The 25,959-nt window shown below is 40.5% G+C and overlaps 1 protein-coding gene across 3 annotated transcripts in view; it reads left to right on the top strand.

The window, feature by feature from the left end:
• The window catches only part of RFX3 (regulatory factor X3), a 177,931-nt gene that overhangs the window by 54,538 nt on the left and 97,434 nt on the right, over positions 1-25,959 (top strand). For 2 of the 3 annotated variants that reach the window (XM_044445915.1, XM_044445913.1), the window contains exon 2: positions 18,083-18,207. In XM_044445915.1, the coding sequence (XP_044301850.1) occupies positions 18,091-18,207 (117 nt within the window). In that variant the 5' untranslated portion in view covers positions 18,083-18,090. Of the gene's footprint in view, positions 1-5,254; positions 5,261-18,082; positions 18,208-25,959 lie in introns of those variants that run through there. The other variant, XM_044445914.1, reaches the window with a different exon arrangement.

The raw sequence follows: 25,959 nt of genomic DNA, 5'->3' as shown, positions 1-25,959 counted from the left end.
GTCAGCTCTAGTGGCAAATTGAAGCCCCATGGTAGCTAGCTAAGTGAGCCTGCAGGTCCCATGAAATGCCACTTTAAAGTAATTCTTTCCTCCACTTGCATTTTGAATAGCAGCTATCAGATAGTGCCCTTGGTGGACATGACCATTGTGGGAACAGAAGTCATGTAAAGACTGTCCCTTCACTTTTCCTGCACCTCCTCTGACATGACAGCACCCAAATACTGCATTTGCAGTTCATCCCCTCCTCTTCACCAGCAGGGTGCAAGAGCAGCAGGGCCTTGGGGAATCTAGCGTGGGGATGAAGGAAGAGGGAGGTAAATGCAGGGAGACTGAAGAAGCCAAAATAAACATTAAGTCCATGAGCTGTAACCATAATTCATGTTTGCTCTCAACACTTTCAGGCCACATCCTAATCTTAATGCAACGGGTGTAAATGCACCTTTATGCTCAAGGTGCTATGTGCTTTGGTGCTGCCAGGTTATCCAAAGCTAAGCCAGTGATTAGACTTCTCTTGGTAGTACAAGTATTCACGGTTCCAAAAATGAACGTGAACAATTCAGAGGACCCCCTTTGAAGTTATGTACAGCAGTGGAATGCCTAAGGCGCACAGTTTTTGTATTTTGCTGTTTGCACTGTCCTTGAAGGGTGTCTATAGGAAAGCAACTATTTTATTTTTTTTATTAAGGTAGAAACAGGAATTGAAGAAGCAAAATGTTATGTGCAAGGGCAAGAAGATGCGGGAGCAGGCAGGAAGGCAGGGAGTAAGTGAGCTAGGAGTACCAGACCCTTTTCCATTCTGATCTTCCTCTTCTATCCATTGAAATCTGTGGTTGACATCAGGTGATGCGCAGATATTGCTGAAGCAATGGTGCTGCCTTTTCTGTCTTGTGCAGCTACTGATCTAGGAGTCCACTGGAAAGATGAGGGTGAGGGGCATGTTCATGTTGAAGAGGAGTTTAAAAGTTCAAATCTACAGTATAAAATAGAAGTAAAAACAAAATAAATCCTAGCAGCAGTGCAAACGTTTAAAAAAGTCACAAACTGAAGTCTAAAATTTCTGGGAAAATAGGAAGATCTTTACCTCACTCTGTATTGATTTGTGCAGGTGCTGTTCTGGGCTCCACAAAAGAAAAGACACTGCTCTTAGTAACTGCTCATTTCTTTTGGCAGGTACCTGGGACATGGCATGTACAGAGCTTGGTCTTAGTGGCTTTGCCCTGCTGCTTGCAACATTCCTGTTGAGCTTTAAAACATATTGGTTTGCCTGTCTGTGGTGCCTGTTCAGTAATTCATCACCCAATCAAAGACCAGTTTTGAGGGTGCATTAGCTCATCGATGCTGTTAGCTATTTTCTGAGTTGACCAGAAAGACAGTAGATGCTTACTGGTGCCTCCATGTTCCTCGTCATTCCATTCCATTCCATTTATTTTGAAAAGGCTATACATGCCTTCTGCTACTGTTTCGGTGGCACTAACCAAGTTCTTTGCAAACTGCACTCAGTATATTTTATATGTATGAGGGAGTTATACAGCCCAGTGAATGTTGGTTGGTGGTAGCTCTTCCTCTGCTGCTGCTTCCCTCAGTCCTATCTGCTCTTCAGCTACCAGTCTTGGTTGTTGTGCTGACTCCTCAGACCGCACCTAAGCCCCTTTCCCCACATTTTCTCTCAGGGAAGGCCAGCAAAGGATGGGTTACTTGGCTTTGTGACAAGGCACACCAAGTCAGGAGCCCAGGTCGGTGATCATGCTCCTGTCCTTATTTGAGGCAGTTTGGGGAGAAGTGCACACTCAAGTTCACTTCCCAGATCTTCCAGTGGCTCAAGCAAGTGCATCATAAGTATGTCTAGGCTGACAATAGTGTGCTGTACTTGCTGCTGCTCTTCCACAGACAGGTGCTTCAGCACTGCAGATGTGAAAGGCTTGATGTCTGGAGGGCAGATATCTTTACTTTTTACATGGCCACCAAGCTCTAACTGCATTTCCTTTGGGAAGGTACTCTGAGTTGCTTTCCAAATAGTGCCCAAGTATTAACTTTTATGCAGAGCATCTCTGGGTTCAGGTTGTGTCTTTTTCTGTCCTATTTTATTTGGCAACAGAAGGAAAATCTGTTGGGTTTCTTGTGCTGATAAACTTGTCCACAGAAGTGGGGTGGTGGCTGTTTGCTGGGGAATGAATTGCTTGGATGCATTGCCAGTACAAACTTTCTGGGATGGCCCAGCCTTGTAATACTTGCAGATGGAGTTCTACACAGTTTGCACATCGTGAGGATTATTGTCCATGCTATACAGGGATCAGTACATCTTGACTTGCCTGGAGTTGGGGAGGGCAAGTCATAAGCTAAAGGCTGATAGCTTTTCATGGGTCAGTACCCAACTCCCTGTGGGAAGCTCAAGGAAATCCTGCTACTCGTGGTATAATAAGGTATCATGCCCTTCTGATAGTAGCATGGTTATCATAGAATGGCACTGATGCACAGCTCAGTCCCTGGGTGCTTGTTGTGAATTGTGATTTCCTTAAACTTTTTCTTCAGCCCCTGCAAAGAGGCTTGTGTTTATTCAGAGATCTGTGAATGTGCCAGGTTCAGTCTCATGCTGGAAAACTGCCCATGCTGCTTCTCTTCTTTCTACTTAACCAGGGCCCCAGCTACACCATGAGCCAACTCCTGCAATGCTTGTGTGGAGCGATCTTGTGAAAAGGGTGGCAGCAAGGACTTGCTGTCTGCCTCCTCTGCAGCTTTTAGGTTGTGGTATGGGAGCAAATGAGTGCAGAAAGCAACTTTTGTGGACTGAAATTGCTAAAGCATCTGCAGCAACTGTTTCTGAACTGAATACCAATTCCTTTGCACAGGAAAGGGTGTTATGGAGTGCATAGATTAGGGCTGCAGTACCTTTGAGGAATCAGCAATCCATCATGGAAACATTTCACCAAAGAGCATCTGAGTGTTAATATTGGCAAAATAATTTTATACATGACATCATGTTAGGGCATTATACACTATAAAGTTTCAAACAGCTATATTGAGGGTTTTTTCCCATTAAATACAGGACTTTTCCTTGGATGAATATTTTGGGAAACAATTCTGTGGGAATTGTAGGAAGGGCAACTTGAAGGCTCAGCTGAACATGGCAGAATAGCAAGTGCCTTCAAGGTCACTGTGCAGAGGACATACAGCTGGGTCATATGGTCAAGAAAAAATTACTTCACTAACAAGTGAATCAGCAAAAGACTCTGGGAGGTGAAGGATGGAACTGCTGAGGAAGGAGAGAAGGTGTAAGCATGCTGCCACAGTGCAATACTTACTGGGGGGACTTCAGGAAACAAGACTGCTAGCAAAGGTAGGCGTTGCAGGCTGCTCTTACTTGATATCTCAGTGACAATTTCAGCAAGCCACAATGAAATCAGTTTCTTGGATTTAGGCATCATAATAGTCCATTTTGGCTATGATAACCCCCAGAACAAGCTATGCCAGGATAGCTTGTTGCCAAAAATTAAGCCAACTCTTGTGAGATCCACATCTCAGGTTCAGATGAAGACAACCTGTTGCCAGTAATACGTCATTATGTTCTCTGGACTAGGTCATGGACTCCATTGCCATGCTCTTCATGGGCTTACCAGTATAAAATAGAAAATGTTGGATATCTGCCCTTAAAATGCAGCAGAGTTTGGAACCTTAACAGAACATACGGTAGTTATTGTGAGTTTTGCTTAGATAAGATACTGACTTTTTCCTACCTTACAGAAAGCTAAAAAATTAGGTCCTTCTAAGTTAAAGAAAAGATAATTGATGGGGAACGATGTAATAATGGTTTATACAATTATGAATGGTATAGAAAATGAGCTGAGGTTATAGATTTTGATGTACAGACACAGAAACAGTTTCTTCTAATACTAGAATTTGAGGCCACTCTCCAAAATTGCAAATTCAGACAGACCAAAAGGAAGTACCTTTTTTACACAGCATATAAATAACACATGGAACTCTCTATTTCAAAATGTGGGGATAGCACCAGCTTAGATTTTTTTTTAAAGTTTACTTTTGTTTTAAAGACCATTATTAGCCATGAGATACAAACAACCCTCCAGTTAAGCTTCTGTTGAATTACTTTGAAGAATTTTTCTTCCATTCCCCATTGCAAAACCTTTTGGTTGGGGTTCAGGGTTGGAGTTGTTTGGTAGTTTATTTTGGTTTAGAAAAATTCTAAATTAATAATGTAATCTTTTTTCCCAGCTTGTTTAAAGTATCTAAAATTAACAGGCGTGCTTGACATATGACTTGTTTACCGTGATGCATTATGTTGAACTTTTTACAATAAAAACCTATTTTTCAGTATAAAGCAATCAGGACAAAATATTACAATGCTTTACCTTTTCCAAAAGTAGTACTGACATGTAGGTCTTCATAGTTGACTGCTGCAGGTAATTAGTTTTACCCTTTCTAAGAAAAGGTAACTTAAGTCATTCATTGCTTTTTCTGTCATCATAATGTAAACGTGTTTAACGTCTGCAATTCCTTGATTTAGTGGCATTTGCTTATAGTACTGGTAATGGAAATGACAAGTGAGAACTACAAAAGCATTTTTGAGCTGCAGATATAAACATGATTGACAGCCAAGCTTTTTTTTACAAGTAACAACAGTATTGGAGAACTTTTAAAATGGTCTAGGTCTATAAATCTTAAAGCTGCCACATCCTCATAATATTGGAATAATGGCTGCCACTCAAACTTTTCTTAGAGATGAGACCAAATGTCATTTTTCCTGTCAAAGATTCTTCCAGGTGCACAGCCCATGTAAATATACTTGTCAGATGTAATGTTAGACAGACACTTCCAGGTGAGTGGCTGGAACACTTAGATAGTTACTAGTCTGCTTTTTGTTCTACACTCCTTTACTAAACATATAATGCATGTTGTCAGATACCTGTAGATAAGCTGGCCAGAAAGCTGAACTATGTAACCACTTTACAATTTGCAAAAGTGGCTCTCTGTCTGAAGCATGCAATGTCCCTGCAACATTATGGTGCAGGTTGCATTTCTTCCCAATTTTTTTGATATCTCGGGTCAGATTCACATGACACAAGAAACCTTGATAGTTTCCTGTTCAGGATGGCGTGTTGTGTCATGCACTCCCTGTTGCTTTATTTCAGCATGGTACATTTGGACTTTAGAAACCATGATAAGGAACGATGGTCCATTGTATGGTTTCCCTGCTTCACCATGGTTTTTCCACTTGTCTGAACCTGACATGGTTTCCACAGTCCTGGTATACAGCTACCTCTGAATCTCCTGGAAAGAGTGGCATCTGCAGGAGCTGCTTCAGATATGTGCCAGCAGCAGGAGGATTGAGTGAGGATGGTAGAAACCACACTAGTGTGGAAACCACTTGGTTTTCTGTCAGGTACATCTAGGAAAATAAATGCACACCACAGAAACCACATAGGTTGCTTGTTGTGATGTCTGAACCCAGCAGATATTTTGCTTCCAAAAGGATAGTATCTGTGTGCAGGAGGGAAGGAGGAAGATATTAACAAGCTCAGTAAAGCCCAACTCTGCTGTACAAAAATAAGTGCTAATCCCTGCTCCCAAGTAATCTAATAAACACTGGGATCCATTTCACACAATGAAACATCCTACAATTAACCATGGGTTGTTCTGGAGCACTGAAGAGTATGAAATAAATGAATCTAGTTTTTGAAACAAGTACAAAGGATTTCAGTAATGTTCCTAAAACTGGTGGAAGAAGGTGAATGTGAAACTGGAGATTTCTATTGTTAGAGATCTAGATTTACGCGTGTGTGTTATGGGCAGCCTATAGCAATTTCTAAAGATACTTTGGCTGCTCCTTTTATTTTCTAGAACAGTAGTCACTGAAAGAGCCATTTCTTCCTCCTCAATAAAATACCATCACTAAAATCATCACACCATTGGACTCATTGGAGAGGACCCATTTATGAGGACTACTTGGTCATGTTAGAGAACTGTTAATCATAACTTGATCAGAGTTGATTCTCATTTTAGGATAACAGACTGTAGTGCAGCATTTAATTAAAACTATTATGGTCAATGACAGTTGTATGGGTAGCACAACATTTTTTAAAGAGTTTTGCAAAGTTTCTAATTTCAGTTCAGTTGTCACAATATAAATGAATGTCCATTTAGTTTGGTTGATGGGGAATAGATTCAGAAATTATGCTATGTAGTATTTTGAATCATCTTGAAAGCTCTGTACATAGCTTAGAACCAATATGCTGCCAATTCTCTTCTTCCAAAACTCTATGCATCCATTAAAATTTTCTGCAGAAGAGGATGATTTACTCTTCTATACCAAGGGAAAAATCATTGGATAGATGCAGCAGTATTAGTACAATCCTTTGTATGATTCCTCAGACAGATCTGCATGTTTTGATTTCTATAATAATTCACATTTTTCCCCCAGCAGAAGCTTGCTTCAACCTGTTTCTCAATGTCTTTTTTTAATTCCATGTAAATATTTGCATTTTCATGCTGATGGAAATTTATTACATAGTTGCTAATACTGGTGTCTTCATTGTAGTGCTTGTGGGTAGTGGTGTGCTCACTGACATTATCTTTTTTGGAGATTGCCACTCTTCCTGTCTCTCTTCATTTTAATTTTATTTTCTAAGATTTGAAAAGAAATTAAACTGAAAAACCGACTTATTGCAAAGCAACATGGTGTCTGCCAGCATCTTCTTTTCTTGTACAAAGAGTAATTTTCTGCCTTGAAACTCAGACTCTTCCTCTGACTTGTTCTTAGGTTCGTGGGCAAGTTATCATTTATTAACTGCTCGCCAGTGTGCCTTCTAGAAAATGTGTGCTTTATGCCTGGTTATTTCCACCATTGTAGCCATTTTATAAATGAACAGCATCCAACAGGCATTTTGTGAGAGTGTCCATGAGACTTGCAAAATATCAGATGTGCCCACCAGTCTAAAAGAACCCTTGCCCTAATATATGCAGTTTTGCAAGTAATTGTCCTTTATACACAGTTTTGTACAGTTTCTACTAATATATTTATTATAGTTTATCCCACCCAATAGCTGAAGCGCTCTGGTAGTTCATAAGAACATATGGATTTTTTTAAATTGCGGGGAAAAGCACAAGCAAGGATAATTGCATTCTGTCTTTCCCCCCCCCCCCCCCCCAATTACTTTTATTCCTACTCAGAAGTAATTTGGTTCCGTAGAGCTTACTCTTAGGTAAGTGCAGCTTTGTTGCCTACTTGTAAAGAAATTAGAACTGCTAATTAATTGCCTATTGATAGATATATGACATTTTAAATTATTATATAAGGTTGCATTTAAAGATGGAAAGTAATTAAGCTCCATGTTGTTGTTTTTTATGTGAACTCTTGTCATCTGTTTGTCCTGAGGAGGAGCTTGTGGTCTGGTGATACTTTGCAGTGTTAAAATGAAAGGAGCCAGAATTTATAACTTGTTTTCAGGATCCTCATTAATTTTTTTTCCAGCAAGTGCACATCTGAGGAAATCTCAGAGGGGGAATATAAGAGAAATAGTTTATTCATATTTGGGTACCACATGCAGTTACATTTTCTCCTGGAATGCTCTCACACAAGGTAGGATCACCACTCACAAAACAAGAATAGTAATGACTAAACTAGACATAATGGCAATACAACTTTTATTGTTCAGTGTACTCTAATTATAGAGCAGAAGGTTGGGATTTTTCATTTAAATATCAAAAGGGATATGTGAGGCAGGATGCAAATTCTTTCCCTATATTATGTGTCTGTTCATCTTCCATCCTGCCTCTAAAACGAAGAGGAAAGCATTTGGGTAATAGAGTCAATTCCCCACTCCCACATTAATGTAGGAAATTAGACACATACACCAATATCCTTTTACATGTGAATGGGACAGATGCCTAAACAACAGTCATGCTGCTGTCATAACATTTAGTTTGCACCTCTGAAGTAAAATAGCTACAGAGTTAGGACCACTAAGCAGTGCTTCCAGTAGCAAAGACTGGAGACTGACAAGAATGTCCTCCTATTTCTGCAAGTTTTTTAAAATAGAGTTTTCAAGTATCTCTTTTTCAAATTCTTTATTATGTGTTGCTAAAGTATCTATCAGGGGTGGCCAAACTTTCTCATCAGAAGAGCCACATACGGAAAATGTCAGATGTTTAAGAGCCATAAGTGGGTGTCTGCGGGCAGTGCGTGACCATGGGTGGTGGTGAGCAGCAAGTGGTCACCCACGGGTGGTGAGCTGTGAGCCGCAAGCTGCAAAACAAACTCAAAGAGCTGCATGCAGCTCCCGAGCCTTGGTTGGGCCACCGCTGGTATGTACAAGATAACCTACATTTTCCTTATTAGGTTTCTCATACTGTACTTTCAAACTTCATATCGCTGCATTGCAAGACATCTTTTGCTGGTTCTTGTGCTAGAGTTTAGCGGGTAGCATATAGCCTTATGCTTATAATTGTTTGGATTCAGGCAAATATATTTAAAATATCCTGTGCTATTTTTGTCCAAGAAACGGTAGTAAAGTATTATTCAGGCATTTTCTGGAGTACCTTTTCTATGCTTTTCCATGTATTTTATGTTTTTGGATTTGTTTTAGACAATACTCTTATGAAATGTTATCAGTGGTTCTGCTTAATGAAGTTTAATCTGAGAGGCATTTGTAATACAAAAATCAAAAGATAAGCCTACAAGATTAGAGCAATCTAACAGCTTTTGTTACTTTATTTTTTACAAAATCTCGATATTCTAAATGTTTTAGTTTTACGGTGGAGGTAGAGTACATTTGAGAGTGCTGATTAGAAAGTGTCTTTCAAATATCAGTGGACCATTTCATTTTAGTGTGTTAAATTTTATAGTTTCTATTTTTAGGTTTTACCATATGGTCACAATACTGCAATGTCATCTTTCTAATGAACTCTGGCATTTTAATTCCACTTAGAATCTCTTTTCCTTATATCAACCAATTTTTTTATTTGCTAATGCCTCCAGTTCCTGTTGATTGAATAACACAATATCTCCTATGGTGATGGTAGGGGAATTGAAGAAAGAGGACTTGAGGTGATTAATGTGAATTTTTGTGTGGGCTGTAAAAGGAGCTCTAACTATAGAACTGATTAAGTTCAGAGTCAACAGATTCAGACTGACTTTGTAGCCAGCTATTATTCAGTACCTGCAATTTGTGAAGTCTGATGTAGCTGAACACTGTAACACCATTAAATATGTTTTCAAAACATTACATTAGTTTCTTCAGCCTGAAATAAATTATGTATTAATAACTCAAGCTGTAATTGATTTGCATAGTTTGATTTGCATAGCTATTTTTTTAAAAAATTGTAAGCCTTAGCATATCTGTCCCTCTGGAAATTTACCTAACACCCCCCCTTTTACCATGCTTGCATTTTGTGAATCAAAATTCCACAGACAGTAACATGCTTATTTTCAAAGGGAAGTTTATTACACAAGTAATAAAGAACGGCATCCTTTTCAAAAAGCAGAGGTTTGGCAGCCAAGACTTAAATGTTTAGTGACATTAATATTCATAGTCTAGAATCTACTTTTTGAAATTTTCTAGCTAGATTCTGAGCTTTAGTTTTATTCAGGATCCTTGATGAAACCATATTTTTGACTCATAAGATCCTTTATTTAGGTAACAATCCCATGCACCTGGAAGGCCATCCAAGGATCATAGGATTTTTACAATCCCTTTTCCTAGCTCTGGTGGAACCCTCTGCAGGACTTAGCTTCCCAGAGTTGTAGCTCTAACACTAGGAGAGGCAGAAGGGGGAGAAATGAGAAGTGGCATGGTTGGACCAGGGGACGCTTTATAGCTATTCCTCAAATATTTCTCCAGCATGGATGGAAAATAGGGCTAAATGCAAGCAGTGGGATTGTGGATGCCTTGGAAGTGCTGACTTTTAAGTTCTTTATAGGACCAGATGGGTTTTACCTCCCTGGGCTCTCAGAATTGCCAAAAAGAGTTTTAGTTAAAATAAAGGTCTTTGTTAAAAGGGAGAGAGAGAGAAATCTGTATGCACAGTATATAATGCTTCTGAGTTCCAGCTATTTCTCACCATACAAAATTTGATTCCTCACCATATTCTAAGACTGTAATTCCATGCACACTAAGCTGGGAGTAAACTCTGTAAAATCAATGGGACTTGGGCTGGAAACACTTGGTCATTTACTGAACAAATGCTTTCCTGCTGTCTTTAATGCGGCATTTGTAGTTTTAACAACAGACTAAACGATTGCACAGGAATCATTACAATGTGAAAACCTTAGCTCTGTTCCTGTGTTTGTAAACTGCTAGAGAAAGGGAGAAAAAGAGCCCATCAAACCCTGGCAGTTGCTGTCTGGGAGCGGGAAGAGTTGCAGTGGCCCAGAGAGGTGCTGCAAGGCTTCCTGGTTCTTCCCAAGGCCTGTAGACAAGGGATCTCAACAGGGAGAGCTGTGGCCACTCAGCCCTATATGAATTTCAGCAAGGCTATAAAAAGACTTTTGATCCCAAGCCACACAACTCAGCCTCCCTCCCTGCCTCCTTTCCCCTATAACAGCTCTGTCCCAAGTATTTTCTCATCACCTTTGAATCTGCTAGGAAGGATTTATTTTGTTTTAATGCTGTCCAGATCACCTGAGGATGGACACATGTTTCATCTTCCTTGGAGTAAGTATTAAGGTTCTTATGTAGAGAAGCTCAGTGGGAACAACATTGCAATCTTTTCAGTGTCCAGTGAAGACCTTTTAAAGACCTTTTAAAGAAATGTGAAATTTTACTGCATCTTAGAAATAGTCCTGTAGCTGCATGCCCTGGCCATTTCAAAAATGAAGTAGTGCATTTTGGGACTTTTGCATTGCTCCTGGCTTTTAGTGTGGTTAGTTATTGAATCTTAGGATTCTAGGATTGTTTTGTGAACCTCTTCAGTTATGGCTTATGGGCAATATTGAAATGTAACAAGTAAGTTTATATAACATGCTTGTTATAACCTGGCAGGCAGGACAAATACATAGAGAGGATAAGTCCATAAACTTACTATATTGCTGTTCTAATTAGCAAAGCACGGGAGGGGCTGCTCAGGTAGGTGCCAGCTGATCTTTGCAGTTCCTGGATATGGCACCAGCTCACAACTGTCACATGATGTTCAGAGCTTTACTGTAGGCTATTAGGCTCAAACTTCAGCATGGCACATGAGGGATACATGCGGCCTAGACTCTCTGCTCCCATGGAATAGTTCCTCAGGGGCAGAGAACAAAGAATACCACCCCCCTTCACTTCCATTTTCTCATAACAATTAACTGTTATGTCGTTGTATTTAATAAAGGCCATGACAGCATTTCATGCAAAATAAGTATCTGCCTCTTCATTGTCTCTGAAAATAACCTGTTTTCCCGTGTGAGCTTTTCCTTTCCCTTTCAGTCTGCACATTTTCACTCACAGCTCAAACTGAGCCAAACCTTTCAATTCTAATGCTGCAAACTATTAGCATGAACTGTGAAAGACTGAATATTAACAACCTTCTCTCCACAATCAAATCATATTCATCTCAGCATGGCCCACTTTATTTTTGAATACCCGCTAGCTCTGATTAGCAAAGATAAGATCACCCACCTACCCTATTTCGAATGATTGTTCAGACTAAACATTTGAATGTCACACTAAACTGAAGTTTAGCATAGTGTGAATGAGCCACACTGAGTTTAGAGCTCACATACTCCCCCTCCGGCATGGCTGCAAGGAAGAGTTCAGAAGCTTTTGCTCCCATTTTTGCTTACCTATAACTCGTTATGTTATCTTTAATCCGTGGCTAATGTCAACTGTGGCTAACTAAGTTTATTTAGTCTTCGTTGGAAATAAGGAAAAGGACACTCAAAGGGCTTGGCAGAGCAACTGTCAGACTTGTGCTTGTTGATTACTATATTGAATAGTTTTTTAATTGGCTATCTCATAATTCAAAGATGCAGTGCAAAGTCAAAGACTAATAAACGAACAAACAAACAAACAAACCAATAGGCTAATCTTATGTGTGTCTACTCAGAAGTAAGTTCTAATATCTTCAGTAGGGTTTGCTACCAAGTAAGCAGGCTTCCCTTTGAGTATAGCCTGCTGAATTTAGTGGGATTTACCTCTGAGTTGACATGCATACAGTTACATTGAAAGGGCAGAGTAGAGTCCTGATGATTTAAAAATTTAGATTGGCTGGTAAGCCCAGCCAAAATTTATAGACCCCTGCTTATAATAGCACAGTGTTAAAGGATTCAGTCAGTTCCCTTCCTACCTGCTGAGGCATTTTCATTCCTGTACCTACCTCATTATCCTAATAGAGATGTGATATGTTACTGCTTCTTTCATTCGCAGCAGGCTTGAAACAGATTTGTTTACTACTATATTTTATGTGCTTTTTCATGCTTGGTCTGGTTCTGAATGGATAGTGTGGATGGTATTTTAGGCCTTTTGTACCTTTTTCTGCATGTTTTCCTTAAAAACTATGACACAATATACTTAGTAAATAAAACTTGTAAGTAAAAGTATGGCTTAAATCAATGTCTAGATCTCATTCTTCCAAAATATATACTTTGATTCATTCTCTTAGGAATTTTAAACAAGAATTTGTTTTTAGTTTTTAGAGTTTCTTGGAGAAGAATTCAGAATAGCACAAAGCTATATATTCAAAGCTAGAATATACTAATGCAGCATCTTATGGTTCTGTTGTATATTAAATTGTATAACCTGTGTATTAGTAGTTGCATAATAAATTGGTTTTCATGTTGATAGCTTAATTTTAAAGGAGGTACAGGTTATTAAAGAGATATATTTGACTATAAAGTATTCTTAAAAACATTCATTCAGCATTTCATGCTATGATTACTAAGACTAATTGCTTATTGCCATTGCTTTTTGAAAGTTTGGAAAATTTACAAAATTCCCCCCACTTTTTTTTAACTCTTGAAATAACTAGTGCATAATTATTTGGAGCAAATTTGTTTGTTACATTTTAAAGCACCAGTATTTAATGCAGTGTTGTGTAATGTTGGATTTAATTTTAATTTCACTTTTTGCATAGAAAAATTATTTAGGCCACTTTAAAGGAGATAAAGTGCAGTCTCAATATAGTCTACTGTAACATCTCTTTTTCCCTCCTACTAGGAGCCTAGTAGTCCCCTGCTGCTTTTCTCAGTGCACTAAGCAAGTAATAAAGGACTAGGAAGGTATTTCCACCTGCAAGCTACAGCCCAGCTTTTGTGTACACTGATGCAATGTCTTTTCCATGAAATTCCCTGTGATAGCTCTCCTTTTATTCTTCTGGTAAACTGGAGAGTTTAGTGTATCAGGATAATAGAAATAAGCAGGGGATGTATTCTTTTTTAGTGCCATCCTTTTTTAGTGCGTCAGCTGATCTCCTATGGCTCATTTCTATCCACACTGGATATTACAACTCACAAACGTCTAAACATCATTTCTCAATACAGCATTGAGATTGTATATTATTACCTTCCCTTGGATGTAGCCTCATACAGCTAGAGCTTAACTGAAAGGTGTGCATTGTATATATATACTGAGTTGGTTCTAAAATTTGAGTGCCCAACCCACGCTCCAGAGCAGATTAGGAAAGTTCATGAGGCACTACATGGGGGGAAGAGAGGATGGGGATACTGTTGCCAGCAGTATCCATTCTGGTCCAAAACGTTTGTTTTAAAAACATTACACTTGTACTGCCCAAAAAAAGTAAGGAAATGGGTAGTGAGCCAGTTAAGGTGACTGTAAAGTCCTCCGTGCATATCAATGGAAGAACTTTCATTGGTGGCAGCAAGTGGTTTCAGAAAAACAAGCCAAAAAAAAAAAAAAGACAAAATGAAAGATGTCACACTCAGAGCACAAGAGTAGGAGACAAGGCAGGTTCCCTAGAATATTACTTAAAGGAAGAGAAGAACAACCTGTAATCAGTCTTCAGCAATGACAGGGGGGCTGAAGATTATCCATTTCCAGAACATGTTTCTATTTCCAGAAAATGTTCTAATTCACAATTTTCTAGTAAACCCACATTACTGGGTATTAGTACCCATATGTTTCATGGAACAAAAACATAATACTTTGTACTGTGTAACTTACATGTCCATGTATTAATTCTGTGTAACTAGTATTGTTAAAAATACAAGGAATGTTTCTATACTGGAAAAATACATGATGCACAATCCTGATCATTTATAAATGTAAGTTATATAAATAAACCCCTTTGATTCCTTGTGATTAATCAAGTTCAGATTTTGGCTAGATAAGTTTTCTCTTTTGTTGGGGGAGAAAGGAAAAAATAATGTAGTTGAATGTATATTACTCTTATATTTTCCATGCTGAATTAGGAACCAGCAGCAGCATCTAGTATAGACAGTAAAGCAGACGTAGTACAAGAAGACTTTACAAACTCTGCTTTTTAAAATAGCAGATTAATTGCTGTTGAAAGTGATTACTAAAAATAATTACTATTAAGATGGCATATTTGTACTGTGTGATTTGCTAGGTAATTGATGGATCATATTGTTAAACCATTCATTCTGGTATGTAAAGCGCGGAACAGAGAAGAATCCCTACTGTGTATCTTGAGCATATTAAATAACCCTGAAGAAGTTTTCCAAAAGAATGCTGGAGGAAATAAATTTTGTAATAAAACATGTTTTCTAAACAGTACTGCTTTAAATTGAAGAAATGCTAATCTTGTTACAATCAGCAGCTGGGTTAGTGTGGTATTCTTTTCCTTTCCTGGGGTTAATTAGTCTTCTTTCAAAATGTGGCCTATTTATCTGTAGATTCACATGATTTCAGCTAGTGCTGGTTGTACAAAGCAGGCCTGTTAACAGGCGGGTGTGTCTAACTGCTTAATTAGCCAGAATAAAAAGGTCTTTTGTCAAACAAACATCTGTTGCTGGTGACACACCTGACAGACGCATTAGGCAAGGATGGCTAGACTGAAATTGGACATGTCTCCCTGTGGTCATATATAGTTCATTTATACTTGGGCAATGTTATTATATAACAGCAGGGGGCTGTTTAGTTTTTCAAAATAAATCAACCAGACTGCTTTTGTTGCTTGAAAATCAAATATCACTTGAAAAGAGCAATGTAAAAGCACTATTCTAACAATTACTTCGAAGTATAACATCAGCAAAGTGTCTCTAAAACAATCATATAGGTAAGTCTTAAAAACTGTTGTTTCCCAGATAGGTTTATTCATAGCCATTCAATTTGTCTGTGTGGGAATCTGAACCCATAAATTTGAAAATCAGGACACGTATTCATGTACTACTTTGGATAAATGTTTGTGCAAATTCAACAGTTGAAAAAATATTTCTGGCACAAGAGTTTAGAGGCACTCTTTTAGTTTAGAGCAAGTATGTTTTACTACAAAACATGACACTTTGAAAAGGCAGTTGTCATACAGAAAATGAATACAGGTTTGTGTTTGGTTTTTTAAGTGGCTAGGGGAAGAAAGATTTATTATTAATATATAAGTGTTTACAATCCTGTATATACTTAATTCGTATAAACCCTATTAAACACAATGGGACTTTTGAGGAGATATGCATATGATTGCATTGTAGGCTGCAATTCTTTTCAAATTTACTAGGCAGTAAGCTCCAAATTCAGAGGAAGTTACACTTGATTATACAGGATGACAATAGTTATTCTCTTACAGTTATATAAATTTATTTAAATTACTATATTGTAATTTTGTCTTGTCAGGAACCCATGGCAACTTACATATTTCCTTTTTACCCTCACAACCTTGTAAGGTGGGTTAGGTCAGAAGTGAGTGACTGGCCCAAAGTCACCCTGTGAGCTTCACGGCTACGTGAAGCTAGAATCTGTATCTCCCAAGTGTCTAATCCAACACTAACCACCACCACAGTGGACTGGCTCTCAGCACACTGGATTGTTCTGTAAATGTACTAAATCAGCCTCTAAAACTAACAAAGTAGCACACTTAAAATCCTATTCAAACTGTAATTTCACCATTACTATTTCATTCATTTCACTAATATATGACTTTTATTCTCTCTGCTTAGAAAGCACACATTTGATCATTAATATGTAAGTGGGTAGGGGCAGGGAAGAGTTTATGTTCAATTTATCATTGCTTTTATTCAGCACTCCCTTCTTAGTGGGAATGCCTCTAAGCATCACAGTGACCATTAACTTAAATATTGTGTTGCATCATTCTTCCCTGAGCGTGCTTCTAGTTCTAAAATAGTTTAAAAATGAATCCTGTAAGCTGCTTTGTATTGTAGATGAAAAGGATGCATTTGTATAAGACAAAATTAGGACCAACAAAATCTTAGGTTCTGGATTGGAAGACGAGAATAGGTAGAGGAAAAAAGCACATGGGAGAATGTAGCGAGAGTTGTAGCAGGTATAGATCAGCCAAGTACCTTAAGGGCTTCAAAATGATGAAGTAGTAGCTTATCCTAATTTGGAAAACTAATTAGGAATTCCTAATTTGGAATGACCATCAGAGAGAACTGCTGTTATCAAAGAGTTGTGGAAAATGTGGGCAGCAAAGTTCTGAATGAAGTATTTAAGATTGGAGAAACATGAATTGTTTTAACAAATTTAGTTCCCAATTTCTTCTGGTAAGTCTTCGAGGTAACTTACACATGTAATTTGAATAAAGGTGTTTTAGTTTCAGTGGGTTCAAGCTTTTACTTATATGGATGCAAACATCTGGCCAGAATTTGATTCTCTTATGCTTGCTGGACTTCTTTACCATGCTTAATTCTGGCCAGCCAAGATTAAGCCCACAAGAAGGCTAGTGGACCCATTTTTTTGCCCAAAATATACAATTCTTTGCACAAGGTATGCAAAGCACTCAAGTCACATGTGTGGAAGCAAAGGTCTGCTTGCACAGGAGATTCACAAGTGGTGGATGACAAGAGAGTGAACCAGCTTTGCAGACTCAGATTTGCTTCCTGCTGGATGCCTGTGTGAATGCTTGGTGCAAGGAAGACTTGGGGCAGAGAGAAAGGAGACCAGAGTTCAGGGAGCCAGGCTGAGAAAATTCAATGGATTTCCATCGCCAAACCAGTTTTCTCCACTATTCACATACAGAGTTTCTACTCTAGAGGAATTCGGCAGATTCTTACTGTAAAAGTCTACTGGGTACCACAAGTGGTTCAATACTGTTTGGTATTTTTACCCCCCACACCCCCAGTCTATGAGCAGTAGCAGAGGGCAAATGTCCTCCCCAGAGGGCCCCTGCTCCCATCAGTCAAAGGGCAGAGTGATTAATTTCCTGGTCAGAACAGCTCCTGCAACATAGGTTTTTCTCCAGGTGTTTGGCTTGATAATAGTTAGGATCTTCACAAGAGGGGACTTGATTGAATTGCCTTCCTTCATCATTGACCTTGGTTGTCATAGCCTTTATGTGGCGGGGGAAACAAGCCCACCATTGGAAGTACCACGTTCAGGCAAACCTGTGAGTGGAGTGGGTAATGCTTTCCATTTTAGAAGAGTAGAGCTTTTCCTGTCATAAAGTACTTCCTTCCTACTGGCAGCTGTATTGATAGCAGTAATGCAAAAGGGAAGCAAAGTCTGGATCTATTTTCTACTTGAATAAGAAAAAGAAAGGGAAGAATAACACTAAAAGCAAATAAAACATGTTGAAGGTAGGAGGTTAAAAAAATATTGCATTCATTATTATTAACCTAGTTCCAAGTTTCAACTTAAAAGTGCCTTAAGCTTGGTTATTTTAAGTTATTTTATAGTTTATAGCTTATCCTTTATTTTAAGCTTAAGTTGCTACTGGGACAGGAACACAGAAATCTCCCATAACTGTTAGGTATATTGAAGGAGCAGCAAAAATAGCTTAAGTACTGTCCAGTGTATTTATTTTTGGGTGTATTGAATTTTGAAGCAGGTTTTTAAATAAATGAAGAAAATGAAATACTGGTAATAATTTTATCCTATAGAATAGTGGCAGCTTAAAGAGAACACATTCTCATATAAGGTAAAAGTCTTTCAGTTAATGATTAGAAAGAACAAAAGATAAAACGTACAAACGGAGCTCATTTAATGTACATTTTTTAAAATTTATACAGAAACAACAATGCAGACGTCAGAGACTGGGTCGGACACAAGTTCGACAGTGACTTTACAGACTTCTGTAGCTGGCCAAGCAGCTGTGCCCACCCAGGTGGTACAACAGTTACCAGTGCAACAGCAGGTAGGTGCTTGTCATCTTTGGCTAAAATGTGAGAAAGTAATTTCTAAAAGCCTAATTGCAGCATTGGGCAGGGCAATTTTGGAGAGGGTTGCAGCTTGAGAGGGAAGGGCTAACTATTTTGCAAGTTTATGACAGCTCCAGAACTGCCCCCACCCTCTCCAGCACACACATTGTAATCAGTCTCTTCCCTATCATTATCTGTGGAGGCTTTGTAAAGCCAAATAGCTGGTAAGGGGATGTTTTCAGTAGGAGTAGGAGTGCACCAGGTGTATGTGTGTGTGTGAAAATATGGACAGCTGTCACACTGGGCTGGCATCCTAACTACTGTGGGATGTGGTTCTGTTCTCTGCTGGCATGTAGTTTCCCTTGTGCTTGGATAAAGCTAATTCAGCCTGAAAAATGTTTCCCACCTTTGTTGTAGAGGTTCAGGTATATGTACATGAGAACCGTGACTAGAATATTAATGCTGGCAGTTTCACATAAGTAAAAAATCTGGTAGAGGATAGAGGCAAGCGTTTCTTTCCCCAAGTTGGAGAGAGAAGGGCATCCCTACAGTGAGTTCCACTTTCTCTTGCTCAGGAAAAGTAGAGACTGTGTCTGGATCCTGCATCCCTCCTTACCTGCATGTCCCGGATGTTTGCAATCCAGGACTGAGCTGCTCTCCTATCTGCTGCAGTTTTCTGTAACTAGATTCTCTTCAGCTATATACTTATACTATTCATCTCTTTAGTCTTTCTCTCTCTTCAGTCCCAACTTGGTTCTTCTCCTCTCCCCAACCCATGTGCGAAGGGGAAGGGGGAGAGTTAATTTCTTTTTTGAGCTCTACTTGCTTTGGTTTCTATACTGTTTGTTCTTCTATTGCTTGTCTTCCTTATGGAAAGAAAGAAAGCTGGAGCAAAAGCAGTCACTTCTAGACTTCTTAGAGGCCCACTAAAACCTAAGCAGGTCCATGATCTTGTCCCTGCACCATAGCTTGATCCTCCCAGGCAGCTGTAGTGGGAGGGGTCTAGCAAGACTCAGCCTGCCAGTTCTGGCTTTCCACTTAGTTTTGTGGATATCACTACAGGTGGCAACAGCCTGATCTTGAGGAGTTAGGGCATCTTTGTCTTCAAATCATGTCACTCTCTCCCAAAATGACCCAGAGTCCTTCTGGAGTCTAAATTCAGGGTCAGAATATGAAAGGATCAGGAGGCCACCAGTGCAGAGGACAAGCATCTTGGCAAAAGAGAATAGTGAGAGTCACTTTTAACTCCTAGTGGAGTCCCACCCAGTGCAGTAGAACCAATCCGTACCTCCTTTCCTCTATGGCAGTGGTGGTGATCCTATGGCATGCGTGCCACAGCGGGCACACAGAGCCCTCTTGTCGGCACGTGAGCCAAGTAACCCCAGCATTGCCCGAGTAGCCAAGCATCGGATAATGGTGCACAGGAGGGCCATGCACATGCTCAGAAAGGAGTAGTGGCTCCAGGCAAATGACATCACGAGCTCCGACTCATTAGCCATGACTTGTCTGAGCTTTTGCATGGCTGATCAGTGCGCTGCCAAGAATATATATTTTTTGCTTGGACTGGTGTTAGGAGTTTTCCTAAACTTAAAACCTCAGTTTTCAGGTTTTATTGCAGTGCTGGCACTTTGAGATAAAATAAGTGTGTTTTGGGTTGCAGTTTGGGCACCCGGTCTCTAAAAGGTTCACCATCACTGGGTTAAGGTTAGAAAAACAAGGTGTCCTGGCATGATTTTGGTGGTTGGAATGTGTTTAGAATGGGCAGAAAAGATGAGCTGTGCAGAAAAAGCTACTCAAGGAAGGCTTTGGCCCCACCTTCTGTGGAATGGATGACTTGAACAGGAAGGGAAGGTGGTGGTCATATTTAGAGACAACAGAGGATGCAGATGTCTCTGTAGCCAGTTAAGAGGGTTTTCTGAATCAATATCGATTTAGCCTTTATCCCAGCAGGGCCAGAAACAACACAGTTTCTCTTAAAAGACCTGGCTATGTTTCGTAATCCTCAGTCAGCCACCAAAGAGTTTCCTTCTTCAGATACTTGAATCAGGGGTCCTCAAACTTTTTCAACAGGGTACCAGTTCACTGTCCCTCAGACTGTTGGGGTGGGGGGGCAGACTGCACATTAGAAAATTAATTAAAATAAATTTATAAATTAATTAACATTTAAAATTAATTAAAAATTAAAAAATGTTTGATCACTTGCTCGGAGAATACCGCGGTGGAGGCGTGGGAGCCCTGCAGCTTTCTCTGAGTAAGTTTGCTCCTCCACAGCTTTCTTCAAGTAAGCCGCTCTGCCTCAGCCTGTCTGCCTCGGGATTCCTGCCTAGCCTGACAGGATTTGAGCAGAGTGAGCAACCCCTGGCATATCAGTTGCTCCCCCACACACACACCTGGGTTGTTTTCTTTAGGAAGCACCAGCCACTTCGCCCCCGGCCTCTCTAAATGTAGGCAGAGAGCCATGGGCAGGCGGGCACCGTCTCTGTAAATGGCAGGCAAGTATCAGGGAGTCCTGGCAGTGCCAGGCTCTCATCTCCTCGTCCCCAACCCAGCATTCGCAGGAGCAGGCTGCTCACCCACCCACCTCCCTCGCCCGCTGGCTGCCGCATCTCGCCACCTGTAAGCCGGCCCTCGCGAGGCGCCTGCTGCGCGCCAGTCCTGGCCCTGCACTGCTGGTGGGAGGGAAACCACCCGGGGCCGTCCACGATGAGGCCTGGCTTGGGAAAGGGGTAGCCTCGTTGGGTCAAATCGAGGGAACAGCGGGTGAGAGCGAGAAGGGGCAACCTCTGCCCTAACGGCCTTCTGTGAGGAGGGGCAGCAGGCCAAATCACTCCGTTATAAAGAATGCCTGTGCCGGCTCAGAGCTTTTGGACTCACTCAGAGATGGTTTTCTCTGAGCAAGTCCAAAACCTCTGAGCCGGCACAGGGCATGGTGGGCTGGATCTGGCCCACAGCCCGTAGGAAGGGTTTTCCCCTTCACGCAAAAAGGGCACATACTGCTCAGCACTACACTGCCACAGGATTTTGTGGAAGAGCCTAAAACCCTTGCTAGATTTTCCAGTGTCAGCAGTAATCTCAGGTGCCATTATGCCAAAAGACAAGAATGCTGCCATTCGGGATCAGGGTAAATGTAGATTTGATATTGCTCTAAGGGACGATCAAGCCCACTACCCTGTGTACCTCAGCTATCTCCTTATTTTGCCATAGCTTCAACCTTATGGACTGAAGGTATTTTATATTACATAATAAAATTCTAAAAGATCCCAAAAGATCCCATCCAGGAGGTAGTACATTTTAATGCTGCTGTATTACAGCTTCCATTGTAGCTCCTAGGTCTGATTGACTGAAATGTTGGAATCTGGACATATTCTCCAGTAGCCCATCTCGTTGGAGAAAAAGCCATTAAAGGTATCCTAACAGAGATTAAAGATGAAAAGAAAATGATGTTCTCCTCCTCTTGGAGAGCAAAGATAAAACCTTTAAGCAGAAATCATTCCTCCAGTTATTCCTTCAAGGGTCCTAACCAGTCCTCCTTATTTTCCAGAGGCTGTGGATACTCTAGACCTTCATGGTCTTGGTCATGCTTCCAAACCAGAAACCCTAACTCTGTTAATCCCCCCTCCAAACCTCATTCATTCCAGCCAGACAATCCAGGTCATCAGATAGTTCTGAAGTCAGGAACAACAGCTATTTCATAGAATTCCCCCACCCTTGGTTGCCTGCCATTTACAGAGACAGTGCCCGCCTGCCCATGGCTCTCTGCCTACATTTAGAGAGTCTCAGAAAACTTCATATCATATCCCAAATTATCCAGCACTAGATTGACATTGGAGCCACAGAATCAATACCACGCTATGGCTCTTTTGTTCTTGAATCTATTGATTATCCACCACAGTTGCCTGCCTCTGCATCTTATGAGTCAGGCCATAACTCTGGGATCTAATTTCTATTTACTTTATGTATTTATCCTCCCTGGAAAGTTTTCTCCTTTCATCTGTGGTTCTTATGCTTTTCCATTTATCCTGGGGGAATATATTTTTTCCCTAACTTCTTTTACTGAGCTGTAACCACAGATAGGATTGACACAGAAATTCCAGAATCAGTGTGACACATGGTCTCTGTATTTGCTGGATAATAAAGGGAATTAATCCACTGTAGGGATGCCTTCCACACACCAGTTCAGCAGGAATCTTTCTCAATTATTACCAATATTCTGTTTCCTTTATCCTAACCCAGGAGCTAACAGCATCTTTGGTCAATAAATGCATTTACATTGCGAGAAGAGGATTTAGCATGCTGTCCCAGAGGGCCACATCCTTGATCCTTAAAGCAAAAGTGGGCTGCTATTTAAGAGAATAAAACAAAACACTGCACACCCTAAACTCAGCACTATTTGATCTAGAAATAAAAATAAAAACTTGTGCATAGTACAGACCAGTGTGTTGGGCTTTCAGTCACACATTATATCTCATATCAGTTACAGTGAAGGCTTAAGAGACTTGTGCTCTGAAGGGGAAAGACTGTAGGTCAGTTACAGAGCATCTGTTTTGCATGCAGAAGGTTCCACATTCACCTCCCTGCATCTCCAGGTAGAGCCGTTGGGATACCTTGGATAACCACTGCCAGTGGGTGTCAACATTACTGAACTGAACAGTCAGTGGTCTGGGTCAGTGTAAGTGTCACTACCCTTTCCTGGTAGTGCAAAACTTTGCCTCCCATCTGTTACCTTTCAGACATGTGATGTATACTGCCTATGGTGAAGCACTTGGTTTTGAGAGAGAACCATGTAGTTACCAAAGTTACAAGGAAGATTTAGTTTGAACAGTGTTAAAAAGTGCTTGAGGATGTACCAAAAGAGATTTTTTTAATAAACATTAGAACTTAAAATGAAATACAGTTTGGAATACAGAATTTTGTATAATGACTGCAGTTGTTTATTTAAGTGAAAGTATGTGATCAGAATGATACATATTTTAGATATTTAAGAAAAAACGCTTGGTATTTAGCCTGTTTTATTTGAAAGTGCTGTAATTAAAATATATTTTAAGCTGGGTTTTTAAAGCCAAATGAATGTTATATTGGTTTTGTTTCCACCAGTTTTCTTTTAGAATAGTTTTTGTCTGAAATAGTATTTTCTCTTGTAAAGCACTTATTCTTTGCAATTCAGGATGGTTTTTATTTTTGTACTGAATATTTTTATTCATGTTTGTTTTTGTTGACAAACATTAGATGTCAGTATGCTGTATAAATTAATGCTCCATTTGTTCCTTTGAGGCAGCAGACTTTACACAAGTGTATAATTTGTTTTGGTATTATTTTCTTCTACAAATGACAATGAAAATAATGATTAATAAAGCAAAGTGTCTTGCTTCTATCACATTATAATAAATTTTTACGTCTTCCCCTTTTGTTGAAAATGGGTGCAGTTGCCATATCAATTTAATATGCCAATGTTCAAAGGGGAGTATTGTGATAACATGTATGTGAAGAATGACCAACACCTATTCCAGCACTCAACACTTAAGGTAGGCCTCCTGGCAGTGCCTTTGTTTAGCTGCTACTATACACTTCTTCTTAGCCTAATCTAGAATTAAGTATGCTCTTCCCAATGTAAAAGACATTTACTCAGAAGTAAGGGAGACCACCAGCCAAACTTTCCATTTCCTGCTGGCCATGTCTCAACCATTTTTTAAAATGTACTGTTAGCTGAATATATGGTAACTTGATTCAGATAGTTTAGGCAGGTAGGAGACAACTCTTCCTTAGGATTTATTAGGAATGAACTCAATTCAACTCAAACCCTAACCCTATTCTCAATTCTGAAGAAAGCATTTCATTTGGAATAATTAATAAAGGATAAAGGGAAAGCAAACAGGTACTTTGAAACTAAATCCAAAAAACTGATAAGCCTGCCAACCTTTTCTAAAGTTTTGGTGGGAAAAAGTTCACAGCAACCCAACAGAAAGGTCACTTGTACACATTCAAGAAACATACTTTCCTATGGTCAGAACAGCAGAGATGTCAAAGTAATGAAGAAATTAAGTTTCCCCAGGGTGGTCACAAATGACTACCCAACAGGCCTAATCATTCAAATGAGGTCTTCTCACTTTTCAGTCTAAGAGATATGTTGGAAAAGTGTTAAAATAGGTTGGGTGTCTCAGGCAGTCTTAATAGATAAAATATTTCCTGTTTTGCAGGAATGACATGATGTATTTGATATGTATCAATGGATGTGAACTCTCCTGGCTAACGATCCTGTAACTTTTAGAGAAGGACACTGGGGGTGGGGGGGGGGACTTGAAGAGTGTTGTGTACTTTTATTTTCCTTGCCTCCTTGAAAATGGCTATAGGTGGTTAATAGGTGTTTAGCAGAGGTGTGAACCTGAAATGTGGAACACTGTCCTGAACATGCTCATGATTTGTTGCTCCTATATCTTAGTTAGAAAGGCTAATATCAGAATGCAACGTACAGTAAAACCTTGGATTGCGAGTAACTTGTCCTGCAAGTGTTCTGCAAGATGAGCAAACATTTCTAATAAATTTTAACTTGATAAACGAGCCATGTCTTACAATACGAATATTACGTGATGCCAAATGTCCCAGAAGGGAGGGGAGGGGGAGTCACGTTGGTTTACAGAGCCTCCATCTCTCTCACGGGTCTTCCGGGCCCTTTGAGACCAGGGCTGGAGTGCCTCTACTTGGTGTTGGGCGAACGAGACAGATTGGGGATTCTATTGGTGTACCGTGCACCTTTCTGCCCAGCAGTCTCCCTAACTGAGCTGACAGAGACCGTCTCGGACCTGGTGTTGAGGACCCCCAGGATGTTGGTCCTGGGGGACTTCAATCTCCATGCCGAGTCTGGACTGACCGGGGCGGCTCAGGACTTCATGGCCTCTATGACGGCCATGGGCCTGTCTCAACATGTCATCGGCCCGACCCATGAACGTGGACACACTCTGGACCTGGTATTCACGACGGGGCAGGAAGAGGATGACCTGAGGGTGAGGAACTTATGTTTGACTCCCCTGTCATGGTCAGATCAACTCCTGGTGAGGTTTGTGCTCGAGAGCGGCCTCTCCCTCTATAAGAGCGCAGACCCGATTGTATGGACCCGCCCCCGGAGCCGGATGGATCCGGAGGGATTCCTGAAAGCCCTGGGGGAGTTTCCAGCTGACAAGACTGGTGCTCCTGTCGAGGCTCTGGTCGAACTGTGGAACGGAGAGATGACCAGGGCTGTGGACACGATCGCTCCCAAGCATCCTCTCCCACCGGGCAGAGTCCACTCTTCCCCTTGGTATACACCGGAATTGCGGGCAATGAAGCGAGTTGGGAGACAACTGGAGCGTAGGTGGAGGAAATCACGGGATGAATCTGACCGAACACACTTGAGAGCCCACTATCGGGCCTATGCTGTGGCGGTGAAGGCGGAGAAAAAGAAGTCTTTTTCCGCTTCCATTGCCTCCTCACAATGCCGTCCGGTGGAGCTTTTTCGAGTGGTGCATGGCCTGGTTCGCCCGAGTCCTAAGGAAGATCCGATGCCACCCTCAAAGGCCCGCTGTGACGACTTTGCCAGGCATTTCAGGGAGAAAATCGCTCAGATTCGTCACGAGCTGGACTCCACTAATGAATCAGAGGTCTCTGAGGAGTTGCCCATGCTACCGTCTGGTCCAAAATTATTGGAGGAATTTCAATTATTGCGGCCCGATGATGTGGACAAGGTGCTTGGACGAGTACTTCCCACCACTTGCCTA

Source organism: Varanus komodoensis, unplaced genomic scaffold (genome assembly GCF_004798865.1).
Source record: "Varanus komodoensis strain SLA01 unplaced genomic scaffold, ASM479886v1 scaffold5, whole genome shotgun sequence".
Taxonomy (NCBI): Eukaryota; Metazoa; Chordata; class Lepidosauria; order Squamata; family Varanidae; genus Varanus; species Varanus komodoensis.
Note: the sequence above shows the minus strand (reverse complement) of the source record. Positions and strands in the feature narration are given on the sequence as shown.